Below are 19,023 nucleotides of genomic sequence, written 5' to 3' on the forward strand. Positions count from 1 at the left end.
TGGTTGTCATCATATACTTATTCCTCCTCTTTTTTTGTCCCCAAATGAAAGAATAATGTAAATTTAATAATAATAATAATAAAACAACAACAACAACAACAACAATAATAATTTATTATTTATACCCCACCCATCTGGCTGGGTTTCCCCAGCCACTCTGGGCGGCTTCCAACAAAATACCGTATTAAAAATACAATAAGACAACAGACATTTAAAACTTCCCTAAACAGGGCTGCCTTCAGATGTCTTCTAAAAGTCAGATAGTTGTTTATTTCCTTGACATCTGATGGGAGGGCGTTCCACAGGGTGGGTGCCACTACTGAGAAGGTCCTCTGCCTGGTTCCCTATAACCTCACTTCTCGCAGTGAGGGAGCCGCCAGAAGGCCCTCGGAGCTGGACCTCAGTGTTCGGGCTAAACTGTCATCTGGATATCTACGGGTGCTTCTGGATGGGTGTGCGAGCTTCCTTTTCTTTTTTTGCATCTGCACAAAAATGTTGTCATCAAGATGTTAGCCTATATTTCCTCTACCTCCCCACCCCACATTTATTCCCCACCCCCACATTAATCTGAAGTTAATTTTTTAATCTCAGAAATCCAAGAAACCTGTTGCAATTAACTCATTTGCAGTGTTGGCCCGTGGAAGAGCAGGGTCTCTGGGAAGGGGCACTTGACCTCCTTAGAAGCTCCCTATTCCCCGGATTGCAGCCCTTTCTTCCTTGTTCCATTCACTTGCATGGAGCAAGGGGGGGGGCTGCAGCTGAGCATCCGCTTGAAGGTTGAATGCAGCAGTTCTCTTGCTCTTGGATGAACATGAGGAGAGAAGGAGAGTGCCCAAATCGTAATTTTTGCCTGAAGTGGCAGAAGAGCTGTCTCCTTGTCCGTCTTTCTTTCTTCTCCACCTGTCCCTCAATAGCCTCATTGTTAAATCAGATTTCCGTGAATGTTTCTAATAATCGTGGGCTAGCTACTAATGTCTTGTGCCACTGCTTATAGATTTCTGTCATTGGTTTTGGACATGAGTTTGTTTGAGGCAACAACTTGAGGAAGAATTTGTCAAGAGCAACAGAACAAATTCTGATAGAAGATCTAAAATTTAGTCAACAGGGATACCCAAATTGTCTACTGAAACTTGCCAAACCTTGGGATGGAACAGGGCAACAGTTCAGATGGGCAATACAGAGGGAGTCTGCCTGGCTGGTTGGTGAATTACTAGATTGTGAGTTATATATTGGCATGAGAGTCACTGCTCTCAAAAGAACTGTATTTCCTTTTTATGAGCATTCAGGGCCTCTGCTTTGCTGCTTTGTTCTGTTGACAGCTCCAGCAATGTCAGATTCCTTCTTCCGTGGCTCACAGAAATGTATACCAGCTCTTTTGTTATGATCATATTGTTCCATTGAAATATGAGTTCTTGAAAAATAACACTCTTGGCTCTAGACTTGTGCTGTTCTCTCATCCAGTCTCCAAATACTGCGAAACTTAACTTCCTTCATAAATACGTAGCCATTGTCACTGGGTAGCAATTGCACAAAGGTCAGTGGAACCGTTGCTGCCTGTCTATGAAAATGGCGCAAGAGCAGGCAAAACTAATCTATACATTATGGGGAGAGAGGGGACAGCCGATCACAATTCTTCCATTTGTAGCAGCTGCCCCAGCACAATTTTGTATGTCTAAGTTACATTCTCTTAAGTACTACGTGTCATGCTTGAGGAAATGTGGCCAAAATCAGAAGCTGAATCCAATAAACGTGTCACTTACATCTGGGCAAGATGTGAATGGTGGGTGACAAGACAAAAGAAAAGGGTGGAAAATATTTTCTGCTTATAGTTTAGGGATCATGCAGACAAACTGTGCTGTGAGTGAAAATAAAAATGAAACAATAGCATTCTAGAATCCAAAGGGGTTGTGATACATCAGGAGGGTTTTACTAGCATACCCCATTTTTTATATGTCTCTGCTCCCCACCCAGAAAATTAGGCTACCACCAGACAGATTGAAACTCTTGCCATTCCCTAGTCTTGTCTAGCTGCTTGTGGAGTTTCTGAGCCCCAATCCCTTCAGTCCACCTCTGGGGAGGAAATGAACAAGAGGAACTTTACTTTGCCAGAGTCCACAGGACACAGAACTTAACGAAACGTCGTGAAATATCATTTTAATACAATGGATAGTGTTATAACACAAGGAGCAGTCATGGGGAAAATATTAGTGAGAATTTCGTGTTTAAGCCGAAGAAGCCAAATGCCCAGCTATAAAAGGAAATTTATTTGGAGAGCGGTGGGTGGGAAAAGGGAAATCTTAACGCTTCTCCAGACTTCACCAGACATACTTCCAGGATCATTCCTGCAGTAAATTATGGGGACTAGAAATTCAGTGAGGAGAACAGTGTTGCACTCAGGTGTATTTTTCAGGCTTCCCATAGGCCGGCTACTGTGAGAACAGGATGCTGGGCTACTAGACTGACCTTTCACCTTTGACCTGACCCTATGTCCTTATGGTTTCCATGATGGAAGAAAAGTGAGATATATATGTAAGAATTTAAAAAATAAATACAGTAGTGCCCTGCTAGATGAAAATAATTCGTTCTGCGAATATTTTCGTCTAGCGGTTTTCGCTAGATTAAAAAAAAAAAGACGAAAAAAAATTGTCTTGCGAGGCAGCCCCATAGAGTTTTTCGTCTTGCGGGGCAGCCTTCCAATAGACGAATGCCTTCGTCTAGCGAGTTTTTCGTCTAGCGAGGCATTCGTCTAGCGGGGCACCACTGTAAAAACAAAGGGTGATTTTTGTCTCAAGCACCTAGTTTCAGATGGATGCTCTGCCCCAGTGCAAAGCTGGAAAATGTTTATTCAGGAGCAACCCTTTAAATCCCTAGCTATGGAAGAAACACTGTTCCTGGACGCTGTCATTGTTACTTCTGGGCACTAGGCCAAGTCTGTCTTGTTTGCCTGAGGTTTTTAAATGGTGTTTCAGATCTTTGTTGTAATACCTTTATTTTCTTTTTTTTGATATTGTAAGATAGCCTTGAAGTCTTCTTCCTTCTTTCCTTTTTAAATGGAGAGATGGGATATGGCAATCCTGTCTTGTTTAGCTCCTGCAATGACTGGGCAGAATCGTTCTGTTCCCCCCAGCTGTCTCCTTGTCCGTCTTTCTTTCTTCTCCACCTGTCCCTCACTAGCCTCTCCTGCTTGAGAGTCCATGCTGGGTCAGTGCTAATCTTGTGATCACACAGTGTTTGCCTGTTTATAATCTCTGCTGTCAGCTGCTTGATTTGAGAAGGAACGGGGACAGGTTCTCCTGGCCAAAGGGAGCCAAGCTCTTTTTAAAGCAAGAAGAACCCTGCTGGATCAAGTCAAAGGCAAACCAAGTGCAGCATCCTGTTCTTACTGTGGCCAGCCAGACGCCTGTGGGAAGTCTGCAAGCAGGACAGGAGCAAAAGCAGCACTCTTCCCTCCTGCAGTTTCTGGCAACTGGTGTTCAGAGGCCAACTGCTATTGACAGTGGAGGTAGAATATAGGCATCATGCTGAGTAGCTGCCAATAGACTTGTCCTTCATGAACTTGTCTAAATCTCCTTTAAAGCCAACCAACTTGGTGGCTATCGCTGCGTCCTGCAGGAGTGAGTTCCATGGCTTAACTATTTGCCGCTACCAAGCTGCATTCTGCTATCTATGCAAATTAACCCAGTCTGCATTGTATTTTCTTACAAGTGAGACCAGCAGCAAAACGAAACGTTGCAGCGTGTGGATTGCTCCTGTTGGGGTTCAAGGCAGCTAACCATGCACTCTCTCAGGATACTCCATTCCCTTCCTCTCTAGTTTTGTAAAAAAATAGATGTTCTGCATCTTCTCAACTATCAGTATGTTCAGTCCTCATTGGGGTATTTTGGACTCCTTTAGATTTGCTCCCCTTAACATTTTATTTGTAGCTCTATAAATCTTGATTATCCAGGCATCCTGGTAATTCTTCCCTGTGCGTGTGTGATGCTGTTTAGGCTACATAAGGGTCGCCACTTGGAAAATGAGTTGGTTCGTGCTATTTTGCATAATTCCACTGCTGCTGGTCGGTGAGGAAACTGAAGGGAGGCTATGCAGGATTTTGAAATCCAATCAGCAGTGCTGACAAGTAGGCATCTTATTCAGCATCCCCTCTAGCTCCTTGGATTTCACTGGGCATTGACCACATATTTGCAAAATGGAAAGGCATTCCTACAACGCTAAGATTCTGCTGAACTTTGTGGTCGGTACCAAATCCTTTAACTTGCATAGTGTTCATGCAGTATTGCAAAGTACACAGCACCCTAGCCAAGAGCTCTTTAGCTATTGGACTCTAAAATGCCACAAGCATGATATCTGGTGTGCTTGTATGTACACCCATCTGTTCTCAGCTACTGATACTTGAATAACTGTTTGGTTTGGTTTACATGGGAAGCTGTTTCGTTTAGTCCGTTGGTACATCTAGCTGAGTATTGTCAATGCCTGACTGGCAGTGGCTCTCTAGAGATTCAGAACCGGATGCTTCCCAGCCCTGCCTGGAGATGCTGGGAATTGAAACTGGATCCTTCCACATAAGAAATGAGCCAGTGGCTCATTTAGTCCAGCATCCTGTTGTCACAGTGGCCAGCCGCTTGTGTGAACCCACAAGCAGGACTTGAGCACAAGTACACTCTTCCAACAATTGGTATTCAGAAGCATTGCTGCCTCCAATCATGGAGGGAGAGCAATAGCCATCAGGGCTAGTAGCCTTTGATAAGCTCATCCTCCATTAAATTGTCTACTCCTCTTTGAAAGCCATCCAAGTTGGTGGCCATTAAAAGCCTGTTGAGGAAGCAAGTTCCATAGTTTAACTATGCGCTTCATGAGGATTCTCTGCCACTGAGCTATGGCTCTTTCCCAGCAGCACCACACAAGGGCAGGTCGTGATGTTACTAGCTATGGATAGAGTGATGGTTCTCTCTCCAGTGCCAGCAGTGCTATCGTCTCTGCATTCCTCCCCACAGTCCTGGATGCCATCAATGTCATGGCTGCTACCTGCCACATTCTCTCCAAATGCCCTATGGGAAGTTACAACACGAGGCAGCCTTTGACAACAGATTGCAATGATCACAGCAGCACCAGCCAACAAATAACTGTGGCTCAAAGTCATTGTGGACAGTATTTTTGGAGCTTTATAGGTGTACAGCCTTCACTCCTTCCCACATTCAAATTAGATGGAATATGGGTGAGGGAAAATAATTTAGAAAATAATGTTGCAAGATGTGAAGAATGCCTATTACTGCAGAATGTCTTGTTTTAATATGGATTATTATTTTTTTTTTAAAGGAAAAGAGCGCCCTTTGCAAATCAGTGTTTTAGCTGAGCAGTTCTGCAGACTTTCGTTCTTGAGAGATCTGTTTTTATAGTATTCCAAGTATCTCATGCACACGGCAAAGGATTTGGGTATGTGTTCTAGGGCGCACACTCACCTGATGCATGGTGCTAGCAAGGCATGTTGGGTCTTGCCATCGCCCTTGCCAGAACTACAAATGCAGCTGAGAACATGTACAGCATTCTTCTGTAGCTGCACATTGCAGAGGAAAAATCAGTGGTGGGCAAGCTGCCTTTCAAGAAGATGTATCTGCCATTACTGATATTTTCCTTGAGGAACCCCCTGTTACTTTCCAGGGAACCCCAGGGATCCAAGCAACATAGTTTGAAGAAAAAAACAACAACACCGTTCTGGTCATTTTCAAGATCTTCATCTACTTTGCAAACACGGGGAAACACACAAAGAAAGAGATTTAAGTGCTGCTGGGGGGGGGGGGAGCAGATAATTTCCTTCAAACACAAACTTTTATGCAGATGACTCCCAGACTTACCTTTCTGCTCCTGACATTTCCCCCACCTCCTCTGCTCAATACAGTATCTCTAGCTGGCTCTGAAATTTCATCCTAGCCATCTCAGTCATGCCATACTCTTAACCTGAATGTGTTTGAAAGCAGAACGCATAATCCTTATCTATTGCCCATCGCCTGCCACTCCACACTTCTGTGTCATTGTTCAGTTCTGCTTCTCCCTCCCTCCCTCCCTCTCTCTCTCACACACCTTCAGCTTCTTTTTTTCTGCACTTATTCCTAAGGTTGCTTTCAACTGACAACTTTCCACAGGTCCACACTCATTCTGTGTGTGCATGTCGTCAGTGTTGCTCTGTTGCTGCACTGTGATGTTAGCACATTTCAAGTGTTCATGCTTGAAGACCCAGAGCCCCTAAACTATATTTTTTTCTGGAGCTTTTGCATAAGGTTCACATTCTTTCTTTTCCGACTCTGTACCTCATCTATTGTCTCCCTTTCCCCCACTCCCCATTCATGCTCTTCCTTAAGAATGCAGACAACCGCCTTCTCTATATATATATAAAGAATTCCCTTTCCTACCTTAATATCATGCCGCCCTCAGCCTAATAGTGTGTCTTGATTCTCCCTCTACTCAGTTTCATTGGATGACCCTGGGCTCTAGAATTTTGAGAGAGAAAGCAACATCTCCTTATCCTCTGTTCCCCCACCAAAGTCCTCTCCGTCCTTCATTTTTTGTCCTGCCTGCACTGCTTAGATTGTAGATAAATAAGCCTGGAGTTGTGTCACCTCTGTATCCCTTAGGGCACCCAGGATGCTGTTAGAGCTAAGCGAGTAGCAAATTTGCTGTAGTAAGCAGTCTCCCATTCACTTCTCCTGGGTGCCTCTCAGTCCACGGGTGCAGAAACAGAGTCTTTGCCATAAATCTCTGAAAGTCATCAGCTGTCATTGTAATCTCCAAGCTGTAGACAGCAGCAGCAGAAACAGAAAGGCCTCCTCCTCGGCCTACTCTCATTGCAGTAGGAATGATTTGTTCCTGTGAGGGTGGTGGGTGGGATTGATAATTAAAAGGATGCCTCTTATCTCCTGCTGTTGCCATTAGACACCGGTAAGGGGTTTAGCAGAGAGGAAGATGAATGGTGAGGATCCACAGAGGAAGCTATTGAAGCCAGCAACGCTTATGCTGTGCTCTTGTCATCTTCCATTTCTGTAATAGTAGAACATAAGAATTTCCTAAACTCAGAAGGTTCGCTCGCTGCAGCCTTAAAACGCGGTGCGGCTCCGGTGCCGGTGGGGAGGGGGGCCGTCGGATTGGCCCCCCTCCCCACCGGCACCGGAGCGGCGCGGCGCCACGTTTTAAGGCTGCAGCGAGCGAACAGCAGCGCTGCTGTTCGCCCACTGCAGCTTTAAAAAGGCTTACCTTTTGGCTCCGCTGCGTCGATCCAAGATGGCGGACGCGATGCGGAAAACACCCCTCCCCACCGGAGCCAAAAGGTAAGCCTTTTTTAAAGCTGCAGTGGGCGAACAGCGGCGCTGCTGTTCGCTCGCTGCAGCCTTAAAACGCGGCGCCGCGTGGCTCCAGTGCCGGCTTACAGTGGTACCTCGCCAGACGAATTCGTCTGGCGAAGCACGGCCATAGACGAATTCGTCTCACGAGTCAACTAAAAACTCGCAAAACCCTTTCGTTTTGCAAGTTTTTCGTTGTGCGAGGCATTCATCTTGCGGGGTACCACTGTTGGCGCTGTGGGTTAAACCACAGAGTCTAGGGCTTGCCAATCAGAAGGTCAGTGGTTCGAATCCCTGCGATGGGGTGAGCTCCCGTTGCTCAGTCCCTGCTCCTGCCAACCTAGCAGTTCGAAAGCATGTCAAAGTGCAAATAGATAAATAGGTACCGCTCCGGTGGGAAGGTAAACGGCGTTTCCGTGTGCTACTCTGGTTCACCAGAAGTGGCTTAGTCATTCTGGCCACATGACCCGGAAGCTGGCTCCCTCGGCCAATAAAGCAAGATGAGCACTGCAACCCCCGAGTCATCTGCAACTGGACCTAATGGTCAGGGGTACCTTTCTCTCTCTATATATATAAAGGGAGAGAGAGAGAGAGAGAGAGAGAGAGAGAGAGAAGGAAACAATGAGCTTCCACATTGCAGATGTATAATGGGTAGCTTTTACTTAATAGATTTTCTGCAGTGAAGGAAAATCTGGATTAAATATTTCAAAAGTATGGGTTGGCATTTTGACAGTGGCATCATTATGTGGATGCTGGAAAAAATTTTTTACAGGCATGAGCTGCACCAAATGTACAGATGTACAGACGTGATTCAGTGCCCTGGACATGTATTTGAATGCCTTGCTTCTTGGCTCTTCCCAAAGGCAGCTGGTTGGCAGTGGTTCAGATGGACGTCTGGGCCAGATGGACCTTGGCCTCATCCTTTAAGGCCAATTCTTACACTAGGACACCCCCCTTTTTTGCAAACAATCATGCATTTGCACAATAACTGCATTTATTATCTGTAAAAAAGGCTTCAGGCATTTTCTGTTGAAGTAGCAGTTCTGTTCCTAGAAGGCGAGATAAAAATAAAATAAATCTGGGCTGAAAGTGGGGGGTGAATGAGGGTAGACCAGCATTCAGCTGGAACTCAGCCCCATAACCTATTTTAAGTTTTAGGGCCCAGCCCTTGAGCATATATAGAATCACAGAATTGCAGAGTTGGAAGGGACCCTGAGGGTCATCTAGTGAAGCAGCAGAACTACTGAGGATGTGCAGAGTTCCTTTTCCTAACTAGCGAGCAAACCAAACCATTCCCACACATCAGTAATTTGGGATCAGGGCCTTCCCCATTACACATACAGCTTCTCCGGTCTGTAAATGAAATGATGTTAAGAAGCTGGAGCAGACCAGAGGCCCATCCAATCTAGCATTCTTCTCTAATATTAACCAGCCAGATTTTTATTCACTTATACAAGTATTTGTAAGCTGCCAACTCCTGAGAAAAATACTGTGGAAGTGTACTATACAAGCATCATAAAATACAGAACATATGGCCAACACTGAATCAAATTAATTCCCCAAAAGGGGTTGATGAAACAAAAACCAGATGCCTCTGGGAAGCCCACATGAATGCAGCAGCACCCACCCTGTTACTTATGTCCCCCAATAATAGGTATTCAGATGCATACTGGGTTGTATTTAGCATGAGGACTGCTGCCTGTACAGTGGTACTTTCTCTCCACGTGAACCCCTTCCAAATCTGCTCCAGAGGATTGTCAGAAACCCCAGAAGACATTTCTTTTGTGGTGGTGGGGGGGCCTACTCATGGTTAAACAGCAGGGTCTGCTCAGCTCAGTTTGTAAATAGATAAATGCAGGGCTGGCACATTAGATTTCAGTGATCACAAGAATATGCAAGTAAGGACTGTGAGAATAACAAGATTAGTGAGCAGTTTATTTGGTTATGAGAGGCAGGAGGATGCACACATACATACAAATGCACAAATGTATGATGGATGCATAATCTGCTTCTTTGGTGATCACTCGTTCTGTCCTCACTACACTGCCTGGTGACATATGTAGCTTGACATGCAGATAAATCCCCCTGTCTTTCATTAAAGAGACTGTCTCAGAAATCTAGCTTTATTAAAGAGACAAGGATCGGATAAAACAACGATGCGATCGCCGCAGGTGAAAACACAACATGTAACAGAAAATAGATCCTCCTCCCCCCTCAGGCTCTTCCGTTAGTAACTGCCATCCCTCCCATCATGCACTTCTGTTAGTAACTGCCATTTTTTGTAATATCTTTCTTGGCTAGTAGGTGGGGCTGTATCAATCTACATACAATAACAATAATCTATATACAACTTTATAGCCGAGTAAGATTGTCTTCCATGAACACGGTCTTAACAATGAGTCCGTAAGTGACTGTGGAGGCCAATTCTGGATCCACACGTCCTTCCACAGTGGGGACGTTGGTTTCCGGGCGGGAGTTGATCATGGTGAGAGTTTGCCAAGCGTGCCTTCCTCTTAGCACGTTTCTCCCTTTCGTCCTGAGTCCGAGCATCTTCAAAGTCCGTGACACCTTTGGTAAAGGCTGTTCTGCGATTGGAGTGCTAACAGGCCAGTCGGTGTTTATATTACATTTTTAAAGATTTGCCTTGAGAGAGTCTCTAAACTTCTTTTGTTGACTACCAGCATTATGCTTTCCATTTTTAAGTTTGGAATAGAGTACTTGCTTTGGAAGACGATAATCAGGGATCTGCACAACATGACCAGTCAATTGAAGTTGATGTTGAAGAATCATCGCTTCGACACTTGTGATCTTTACTTCTTCCAGCACACCGTTAAATAAATTGGAGTTCTCGTTATTATATACACCAATAAGAAACAGACCAAGAACTCAGGCCAATATAGCATTCAATAGTGAGAATAATCCCTATTAGCAAGCCAAATATAAATAGCAAAAACAGAAATACATGTAACCTTACAATTGTTGTAATAAACATAAAGTTTCAAAAACATTCACAAAATAAGTCTTTTAACGCAATGTATCAATGCAGCGTTTGATGTAAAAGTCTTTAAAGACTTATTTTGTGAATGTTTTTGAAACTTTGTTTATTACAACAATTGTAAGGTTACATGTATTTCTGGTTTTGCTATTTATATTTGATTTGCAAATAGGGATTATTCTCACTATTGAATGCTATATTGGTCTGTTTCTTCCAGTACACTGGCATTTACATGTAGGTGAAAAACAAAATCCACTTAGTGCTTAGAGTTGATCTATTCCTTCAGTTTGGGTATATAATGATTGGGTACAGCTAGTATATCCAAGGAACAGTTAGGCTTAACCCCTTTTCTCTGATTCTCTAGCTGTCAATTGGGCAGCTTTTCTGTTTTTCTTAACAGAAGATAAATAGAACATGTTGACTCCACAACCCCACCGTCATTCTGACGTAATTATCATCCTTTGCTTCACATTCTACTCCTCTTCATGTGTTATTCACAGAGGACTCTCACACATACACGGGAGTGGGAGCAGGGTGACGCCACAGGGCCTGCCCTGACACCACTCTTGTCCTGATGTTCACGGGTTGAGTGCAGATGCCACCCTTTTCTGCTTCTGAGGCAAGTCTGCGGCCATGTGCCTTCCTAGATAAGCAGACTGAAACTGGTACCTTCAGTGAGTAGATCCCTCTGGGTAGGAAGCTGCTTCATACAGAGTCAGACCACTGGCCCATTTAGCATTGTCACTGTTGCCCACTCTGACTGCCAGTGGGTTTCGCATTGGGGTCTTTCCCTGTCTTGCCTGGAAATTGCCATGGAACCTGGCACGTTCTGCATGCAGTGCATGTGCTCTACAACTGAGTCAGTGGGAAGCCAGCATTACAACCTCCACTACTGCATGCCTGCTAAAGCCTCTGTTTGTGACTACCACTCTGTGCTGAGTACAGTGCACATTGCCTGCTTCCATTTACTCTTTCACCTATTCTCTGGCTGCTTCCTTTCTAATAAGAGAACACTTTATGTACGGGCACAGTGGTTGAATAATTCATATCCCGAGATACGCAGAGCAGATGTGATTCCCACGTTGCCTGGCAGTTGTTCTCTTTCTCTGGCCCACAATTGCTTTTGTCTAGAGCTGACTAGACGAAAATGTCACTCTGGACACTAAAACCGGTCTCATGGTGTAGAATTATCCAGCAAAACTGATTGGCAGCAAGTTCAGGGCAGACAAAAGAAAACTTTTCTTTTCAAAATTGCATGAAATTAACATGGTTGCACAGCTCCAGGGTGTTGTGGTGTCTGTTGTTACAGATGGCTTTACCCTGCAAAGGAGCAAATTAGATCGATTCACAGAGAGAAGTCTTTCAGTGGCTATTAACTAACAGGCCTACAAAGGCAGTCTACCTCTATTGCCAATAGCTAGAAATGCCCTTGAAAGGTGGGCACTCTGCCCCACCTTTGTTATGAGCATGCCAAGGGCACCTAAGTGTCCACTGTTAACTTCATCTTGCCCAGCTATCTGGTTTTCCCCTCCAAGGGCAATCCAAACCCCTTTGCGCTGGGGTGGTGATGGATTGGGCGGCATCTGTCCCTCACCTGCAGTGAGCAGAAGGGCAGCTGGTGGGATCCATGCCAGCAGCAGCCAGCAAAACCCTCCAAATCAGGGCTTTCCAGAGAAAGGGCAGGATCTGTTAGTTCTGAAGCCAGCCCCACTGCTGCTGCTTAATGGTATTGAGCGCAATCTGTGCCAAATTGCTGTGCCAGCTCCAGGCCGGCATTGTGGTCTGCTTGCCCCTCCACCTTTTGCTTTGGCTTTCATGCATGGCAGGTCTGTGGATGAAGCAGCCCTGCCCCTCTCTAAAGCCCCATCAGGGATACCTTTTATTTCCTAGTATTTAAACAAAAATGGCAGCTGTGTGGCTTAAAAGGGTTGCTTTTGTCCAGAGGTTGAACCAGTGGGCGCATTTCAAAATTTGAGATAGTGGGAGGAGAAAAGATGCGAGACTCAGCAGATCTGAGGTCGCTGCTTACTGCCAGCGCCTTCAAATTTGCCTTTTATATATCAACTTGGTGGTCTTTCCGTGTCATCATCAAAAGCTTTAGGGAAGCTTTTAATATCTGAAGGACTTGGTTGGAAGCTGCCCAGAGTGGCTGAGGAAACCGAGCCAGATGGGCGGGGGTATAAATAAATAAATAAAATAAAAATCATCATCATCATGCCACAGAGCTGTGCCATCTCTGTGTTTCACTGCCGAGGGGCTGTTGCACCATCTTGTTGCCTTTATTGATTCAGAAGATTCTTTTTGTGAGCAGTAGCGTACATTTTGTGTTGTACACAGCACCAAAGGGGACACGGGCCTACTGAATTCTCACTGGTGCTAAGGCTGTGGAAGGCATATATAATTTGAGCAGTGAACGAGCCAATAAAACACTTTTAAAAATAAATGCTGGCTTTTGTCCAAGATCATGGAAATCATTTTCTTTTAAACTTTTCATTTGTCTGCTTTTACAAATAAGATATGGAACAAACATGCAAATGACTGAATGTTCAGGCTATCGTTTTAAAAAAGTTTTAAGAGGGTGGGGGCAAGCAATCTGAAGGATAGAGGAGCAAGACCGAATGTGGAGTCAGCATTCAATTTGTTGATTATAGTACAGCTTTCAAAAGGGGTTCTTGTAAAACCAGACGGAAGCCACTCCTGACTTCAAGGTGCCATTTGGGGAAAGCTTTGATGTGGTTGGGTTCTTGATTTTTAATTATCTTCGCATCCTTGGGTTTGTTTGCCGTTTGAAATGCTGGCTCCTTAAGGGCTGCCGTGATAGATTTGGATAAGAAGAAATCTGACTGCGCCCATTTCTCTCTCGTCAGGTCATTATTGAAAGATACAAGGGGGAGAAGCAGCTGCCTGTGCTGGATAAGACCAAATTCCTAGTCCCTGACCATGTCAACATGAGTGAATTGGTAAAAATAATCCGGTAAGTGAAAGGCCTCAAAGCAGCCAGCTATGATGTACTCCTGACAGTGCAAACCAAGGGTTATTTTTTGGCATGGGAACAGCTTGCCCTTCCTTACCCTTCTAACTAGCTTCCTAAAAGTAGTACATGGGGATAGAGCAGCCCTCTTCTATGAATTGGAAGGGTGATGGGGCAGCTGCAAAGGGTGAGGCATGGCTTCTCATCATGCACTGACTTAATGAGCTGAAGGCACAGCAGGTAGTGCTGCTGCTGCTTGGGGGAGGCAGAAAGGGTATTTCCCTGAATCTATACCATTCCAGATGCCGACCAGGTTTGCCACCAAAAGATGCCATCTCTCTCTCTCTTGAGCTATTTGTGGCATCTTTGGGTCTGAACAAATAAGCGAATCGGATTCCACTGTGCAGGCCTGCCTGCTAGCTCTGCTGAAGTGACTGCTTCTAGGTTAGATTACTGCAGCATATTATAAATGGGGCTGCCGCTGAAGACGGTTCAGAAAGTTTAGCCAGTACAGAATTCAGAAGCTGAGTTGCTCACCGAGAGAAGAGAGTTTGAGCGTTTAATACCAATCCTGGCCCAATTGCACTGGCAGCCAATTTAGTTTCCGGGCCCAATTCAAATTGCTAGTTTTGACCAATAAAGCTTAAACGGCTCAGTACTGCAATACCTCAAGGACCACCGCTCCTCATATGAACTGACCTGGACCCTGCAATCATCATCTGAGGCCCTTCTTCATGTGCCCTCTTTACGAGGGGCACAGAGGGCGGCAACAATAAAGCAGGCCTTTTCTGCATTGACCCTGCACTTGTGGAATGCTCTCCCCAGGGAGGCCCGCCAGATGCCTTCATTACATATCCTTGGGTACCAGGCCTAAACATTCCTCTTCTCCCAAGCCTTTGGCTAATTAAACAACCTATGGCCCTTTAAGCTGTGTGTTTGATGTGCTCGGGCATGTGATTATTTTGGTTTGTTTTTTTGTGTTGTTCTACTGTAAACCGCCCTGTGACCCTCGGACGAAGGGCGGCACAGAAATTCAATAAATTGATTAATCCTGAACTTCCTTCTGCCCCTCTCCACCAGTCGCCGGCTGCAGCTGAATCCTACCCAGGCCTTCTTCCTGTTGGTGAACCAGCACAGCATGGTGAGCGTTTCCACCCCTATCTCTGAGATCTATGAGCAAGAGAAGGACGAAGACGGCTTCCTCTACATGGTCTATGCCTCGCAGGAGACCTTTGGCTACTGAACGCCTGTCTGCACCAGAGGACTGACTCCACAAACTGTTGCGTTGACATCCCTGCCTCCCCAACACTCCCCACCCCTGGCACACCAGTGCAGACAGAGGCCTGTGGCTCGGGAGCAGCACAAAAAGCAACTGGTGTGCCTCCACCTTTGCAGTGCAACAGACCAAGCTAGTTCTGTGTGTGTATGATTGCGTGACCCACAAGTCTCTACTTCCTTGCCCTTGAACCCCCGTGTGGAACACTTGTTGCGTCCCCCTTCTTTCCCCGCTGCGTGCGCTTTCTCTGTCTCCTTTTCTGTCTCTGTTGTCATCATGTCCTTTTTTTCTTAGTCCAATGCCAAATTGATGGAGCTTGTGGCAGGCGGAGGAAGAAAAAGGCCACCGCTACAGCAAGGGGAGGGGCTTATCCGCTGAACTTTTATTAAAGGGCCAGAAATCTGAAGGCAAACAAACAAAAACAAATAACTACCACTGCTCTTGCGGTTTTAATTACTTGCATATCAATTCTTGGTGCTACAGAGTAGATGTAGGCGTATTCTACAGGACTGTGTATAATGTATATCTCTTAGATTTATTTTATTTTGTAAGCACGACGGGGGAATATAATTTGCTTGCATTATGTAGATTTTAAAAAAACAAACAAACCAAGCCCAAGCTTCTTTGCACTTTAAAACGTAGTAGAGGCGAGCGTGGAATTAGCTTAATTTTCACAAATCTGCCAGACCATTCACTCAAGGAATGTACTGGTTTATATTGCTTTCCCCCCTCTTTTTTTAAATTTATGATACCAAAAAAGTGTGTGTATGACAGGAAAAACTCCCCACCCAGTTGAATCTATACAAATAACTATATAAATAAAGATAAGTTAAAATTGTGTCTTGTTGTCAGAGCAGTAGATTTCACCTGCCCCAATCTCAGACGTCCCATACAGTCAGACTGAAAGGAGCTGGTGACGAGGAGTCGAGACAGCATGCCTATTCTCTACTTGTGTTCTTGTGCCACATACCGGTACTTCAACAGAAATGCTGAACCTAGTTGTGCAGTGTAAATGGAGCTGTAAATGGAACATGTGCACAAACCTCTGTGCATTGGTGTAGCCCTAGACTAGAGCTTTCCAAACTTTTCATGTCAGTGACACCGTGTTTAGATGTGCATCATATCATGACACAGTAATTTAGTTTTACTAGCAAGTGGGAGATTAAACTAACCCTTTCCAGCCCTGGGAAGAGAATTACACACCTACACACTGCAGCCCTAGGGAATATATTTGGCTAACAGAATCACTGGTGGTTTGTTGTTGTTTTTTTTAGTAAACCAGAAGATGGCTTCTGGGCCTATTAGTCCTGTTCCCTTGTTACTATCAAGGGATTGGGAACCTCTGTGACCATAACTCCCAACGTCCCTTGCCCTTAGCCCTGCTGGTTGAGACTCATAGGAGCCTGGAGGACTTTCTCACTACCCCAAGGAACCAAGCTGTAATGTAGTTCTTGTTCTTGTTCGTGAACTCTACTGCAGTGATGGGGAGGCATGATGTTCACTGGCTACTGTAAACCTCTTCGACTGTGAGCCCTTTCAGGTGCTCAGAAAGGGCCGCACACAAAAAATGAAATCGAGCCATTTGGTGCCACTAGTAATTTCATTCCCTTTGCCACATGAGCAAAGCTATTCTGCACAGGTACCAGTAAGACCACACAGAAGAGGCGAAGGGGAAAAGCTGAACTTTAGGTCTCTTAAAGGAAGAGAAATGCAGCTTCTTGGTAGTGCTAAGTTAGGCATTGCTCCTGTAAATATATGAAGCTCCCAAAGGAGATCTTCTCATGAGAGCAGTGTGACACATGAGACCTATGAGGAGGTCTCGTGTCACATATGCTTCCTTTATCTTTGAAACTTGCCTTCAAGTTCACAGTTGCTGCTATTGGGAGATCTATGAGAAGCCAGGCTACATGCTCTAACTTATGTTGACAACGTAACTCTACATTCTGCATAGGCTCAAAGGTCTCAACACCATGAGGGCCTTCTCAGTAGTGGTGCCCACCTTGTGGAACACCCTCCCATCAGATGTCAAGGAAATGAACAACTACCTGAATTTTAGAAAACATCTGACGGCAGCCCTGTTTAGGGAAGTTTTTAATGTTTGATGTTTTATTGTATTTTTAATATTTTGTTGGAAGACGCCCAGAGTGGCTGGGGAAACCCAGCCAGATTTTTTGGGGGGGGTTATAAATAATAAATTATTAGTATAAGTGATGCAAATTGACAATTTGCACCCTTCTACTTTTGCTTCTCATAGGACCAGTGAGTAATGCAGAGAGCCCCCCCCCCCGGGAACTCCTCCTGGCTTTTTAGAATCCACCCGCAATTGCAAATACCCTTTAAAGCCTACGTTTGCAGCCATAAGGGTTAGAAATATGCTTACAAACGTTAAGACTGAATTCGCTGCCAAATGCCAACTTCTTTCCTTGAGCAGATTCACAAAATACATCATGCCCACACACACAAAACTGCTGAGAGCAGCATGTCGACCAGCAACAGGTTTACAATTAAAATCTTGGAACAGAATTGGATAGTACCAGTCGTAAAGGGAAGCAATGTAGTTCCTATCTGGATGGGGGCCTCTGAACACACCAGCTCCTTCCCCCCCCCCACTTTGTGCAAGCTTGCCTTCCGTTCTGTGAGAAAATAGCTCAGCAACACTTTGATCCTCCTTGGTGCAGGCAGAAGCCACTTCCCCATGGCTGCTGGCACCAATTTATTCACGCCGTATAGCTTTTATAGCCTGCCAGCTTGACAGCCTGCTGTACAGATCCTTCCATGTGTAGGAAAGCAATCTCATTATTAGAACAAACCCTTCCCTGTTAAAAGTCACCCCAAGTCAGTACATTGCTACTCCTCATAGCCCTTGCCCTTGGGAAGCCTGAGTTTGACCTGTCCTGAGCTTATGGACCCAAATTAATTTGGGATGGCGTGTTAGTTACAGTCGTTAGGAATCCAGGTCCAGAGTCAACTCCTGCCATTAACAAACTGCGCTGTGAGAATCCCTAGGGTTTTTGGAAGCTCATCAAAGATCCCTCCATGAGATCAGCAATAGTAAGATGTTCTAAAAGGAAGATCCATCTTTCATTGCATGTGAGCGATGGCTACGATCCAGGCTGGTAAGCAACAGGTTCAACGACTTAAGTTGGGTCTAAAACGTGCCCTATAATTCTGTACCAAATCCATACCAAACGTTCTCCTGCTTCTTGACTTGCCTCTTCCCCTCGTTCTAACACACTCGTTTCTCCTCTTTTCCTCTCCCCCTAAACAACCTCCTTTTTCACTTCTTGGGGGTTACGTGTGCAGTCTTTGCCTTTTTATTTCCCTGTCACAGCCTAGCAAGTTATTGACCCTCTGCAAAAATGGCCACCTGCATTGGAGAAGGACAAGCGCAAGCCTCCCATTATTCTACGCAGTTCACATGGGAAACAAAATGGCTGATGCCATGGCAACCGCTCAGTGCCAAGATGCTGCAGCTCCAGGGCTTCTGCATGCCAGCCCAGATTAGGATTTAAGAGGATGAAAACGAGGGGGATGGGGAGAGAAACTCTAGAATCAGGACACCGGCGAGCTAAAGCAGGGGGAAATATTATGTTACATTAATTACATTTAGCTAAAAGGTTTTAATAGCCCTTGGGTAAGGACAGACTAGAGACACTCTCGACTAACCATTACACATGCACATGTCCAATGTCAGTTTCCAATTATCTCTTATGTCCTGCAAATAATATGAATACCATTAGACCCAACACTCATTCCACTCTCATTCCTAAACAGAATAATGCACCTGAGGCAGTGGTCACTGGGAAGCAGAGAGCAGCTCTTGTGCTGCCAGCAGCATGCAAAAGTATTAAAAAAAATAAAAATCAACGATCTCCAGTTTACAAAGACAGCATGAATCCTTGAAACACCCATAAGTGAAAGGGGCAGACCTGCTGAGAGGGAAATGAACTGTATTGCAGACCACGGCAATCTTTCTGTCAATTGATTGGTTTTCCCATTTGCAACTAAGGGCTCAAGTCTTCAGACAAGGCAGCCATTTTGAAAGCCAAAAGCTATCAGGTAATGCTGACAACATGGCTCAGACTGCTCTGTCAGCTTATGCTTTCCCCTAAATAAGTGATACATTTGGACCGCGCTGTCTCAAATGAAGGACATCCATTTTGTTTGGTTGACTGCGACATCCTGAGGCATCAGTGACAATCGGGGATGTTCAACAGCTGGGCAGAACCAGATGTTTTAACAAACGACAGTACAGGTATTTAACCACAGCTCTATAACAGTATTTATGCTTCACTTTTATGTTGGATAAAGCATGTCACATATCCCAGCAACCTTTATGCCAAACCCTGTAAGGTGGGCCATCTTTATCACTATCCCTATATTTTATCATTTTTTACCTTTGGTACAAAAAGTAGACTAGGCACACAGTGTCATTAGTTCTTGCGATTCC

At 44.9% G+C, this 19,023-nt stretch overlaps 1 protein-coding gene across 1 annotated transcript in view; it reads left to right on the forward strand.

Annotated features, from left to right (window-relative positions):
* Nucleotides 1-15,165, forward strand: part of MAP1LC3A (microtubule associated protein 1 light chain 3 alpha) — a 44,374-nt gene extending 29,209 nt beyond the window's left edge. Inside the window, exons 3-4 of the mRNA XM_033153306.1 lie at nucleotides 13,194-13,300; nucleotides 14,378-15,165. Of these exons, the coding sequence (XP_033009197.1) occupies nucleotides 13,194-13,300; nucleotides 14,378-14,540 (270 nt within the window). The 3' untranslated portion in view covers nucleotides 14,541-15,165. The remainder of the gene's footprint in view (nucleotides 1-13,193; nucleotides 13,301-14,377) is intronic.
* Nucleotides 15,166-19,023: the final 3,858 nt, after the last annotated feature.

Source organism: Lacerta agilis, chromosome 6 (genome assembly GCF_009819535.1).
Source record: "Lacerta agilis isolate rLacAgi1 chromosome 6, rLacAgi1.pri, whole genome shotgun sequence".
NCBI classification, from domain to species: domain Eukaryota; kingdom Metazoa; phylum Chordata; class Lepidosauria; order Squamata; family Lacertidae; genus Lacerta; species Lacerta agilis.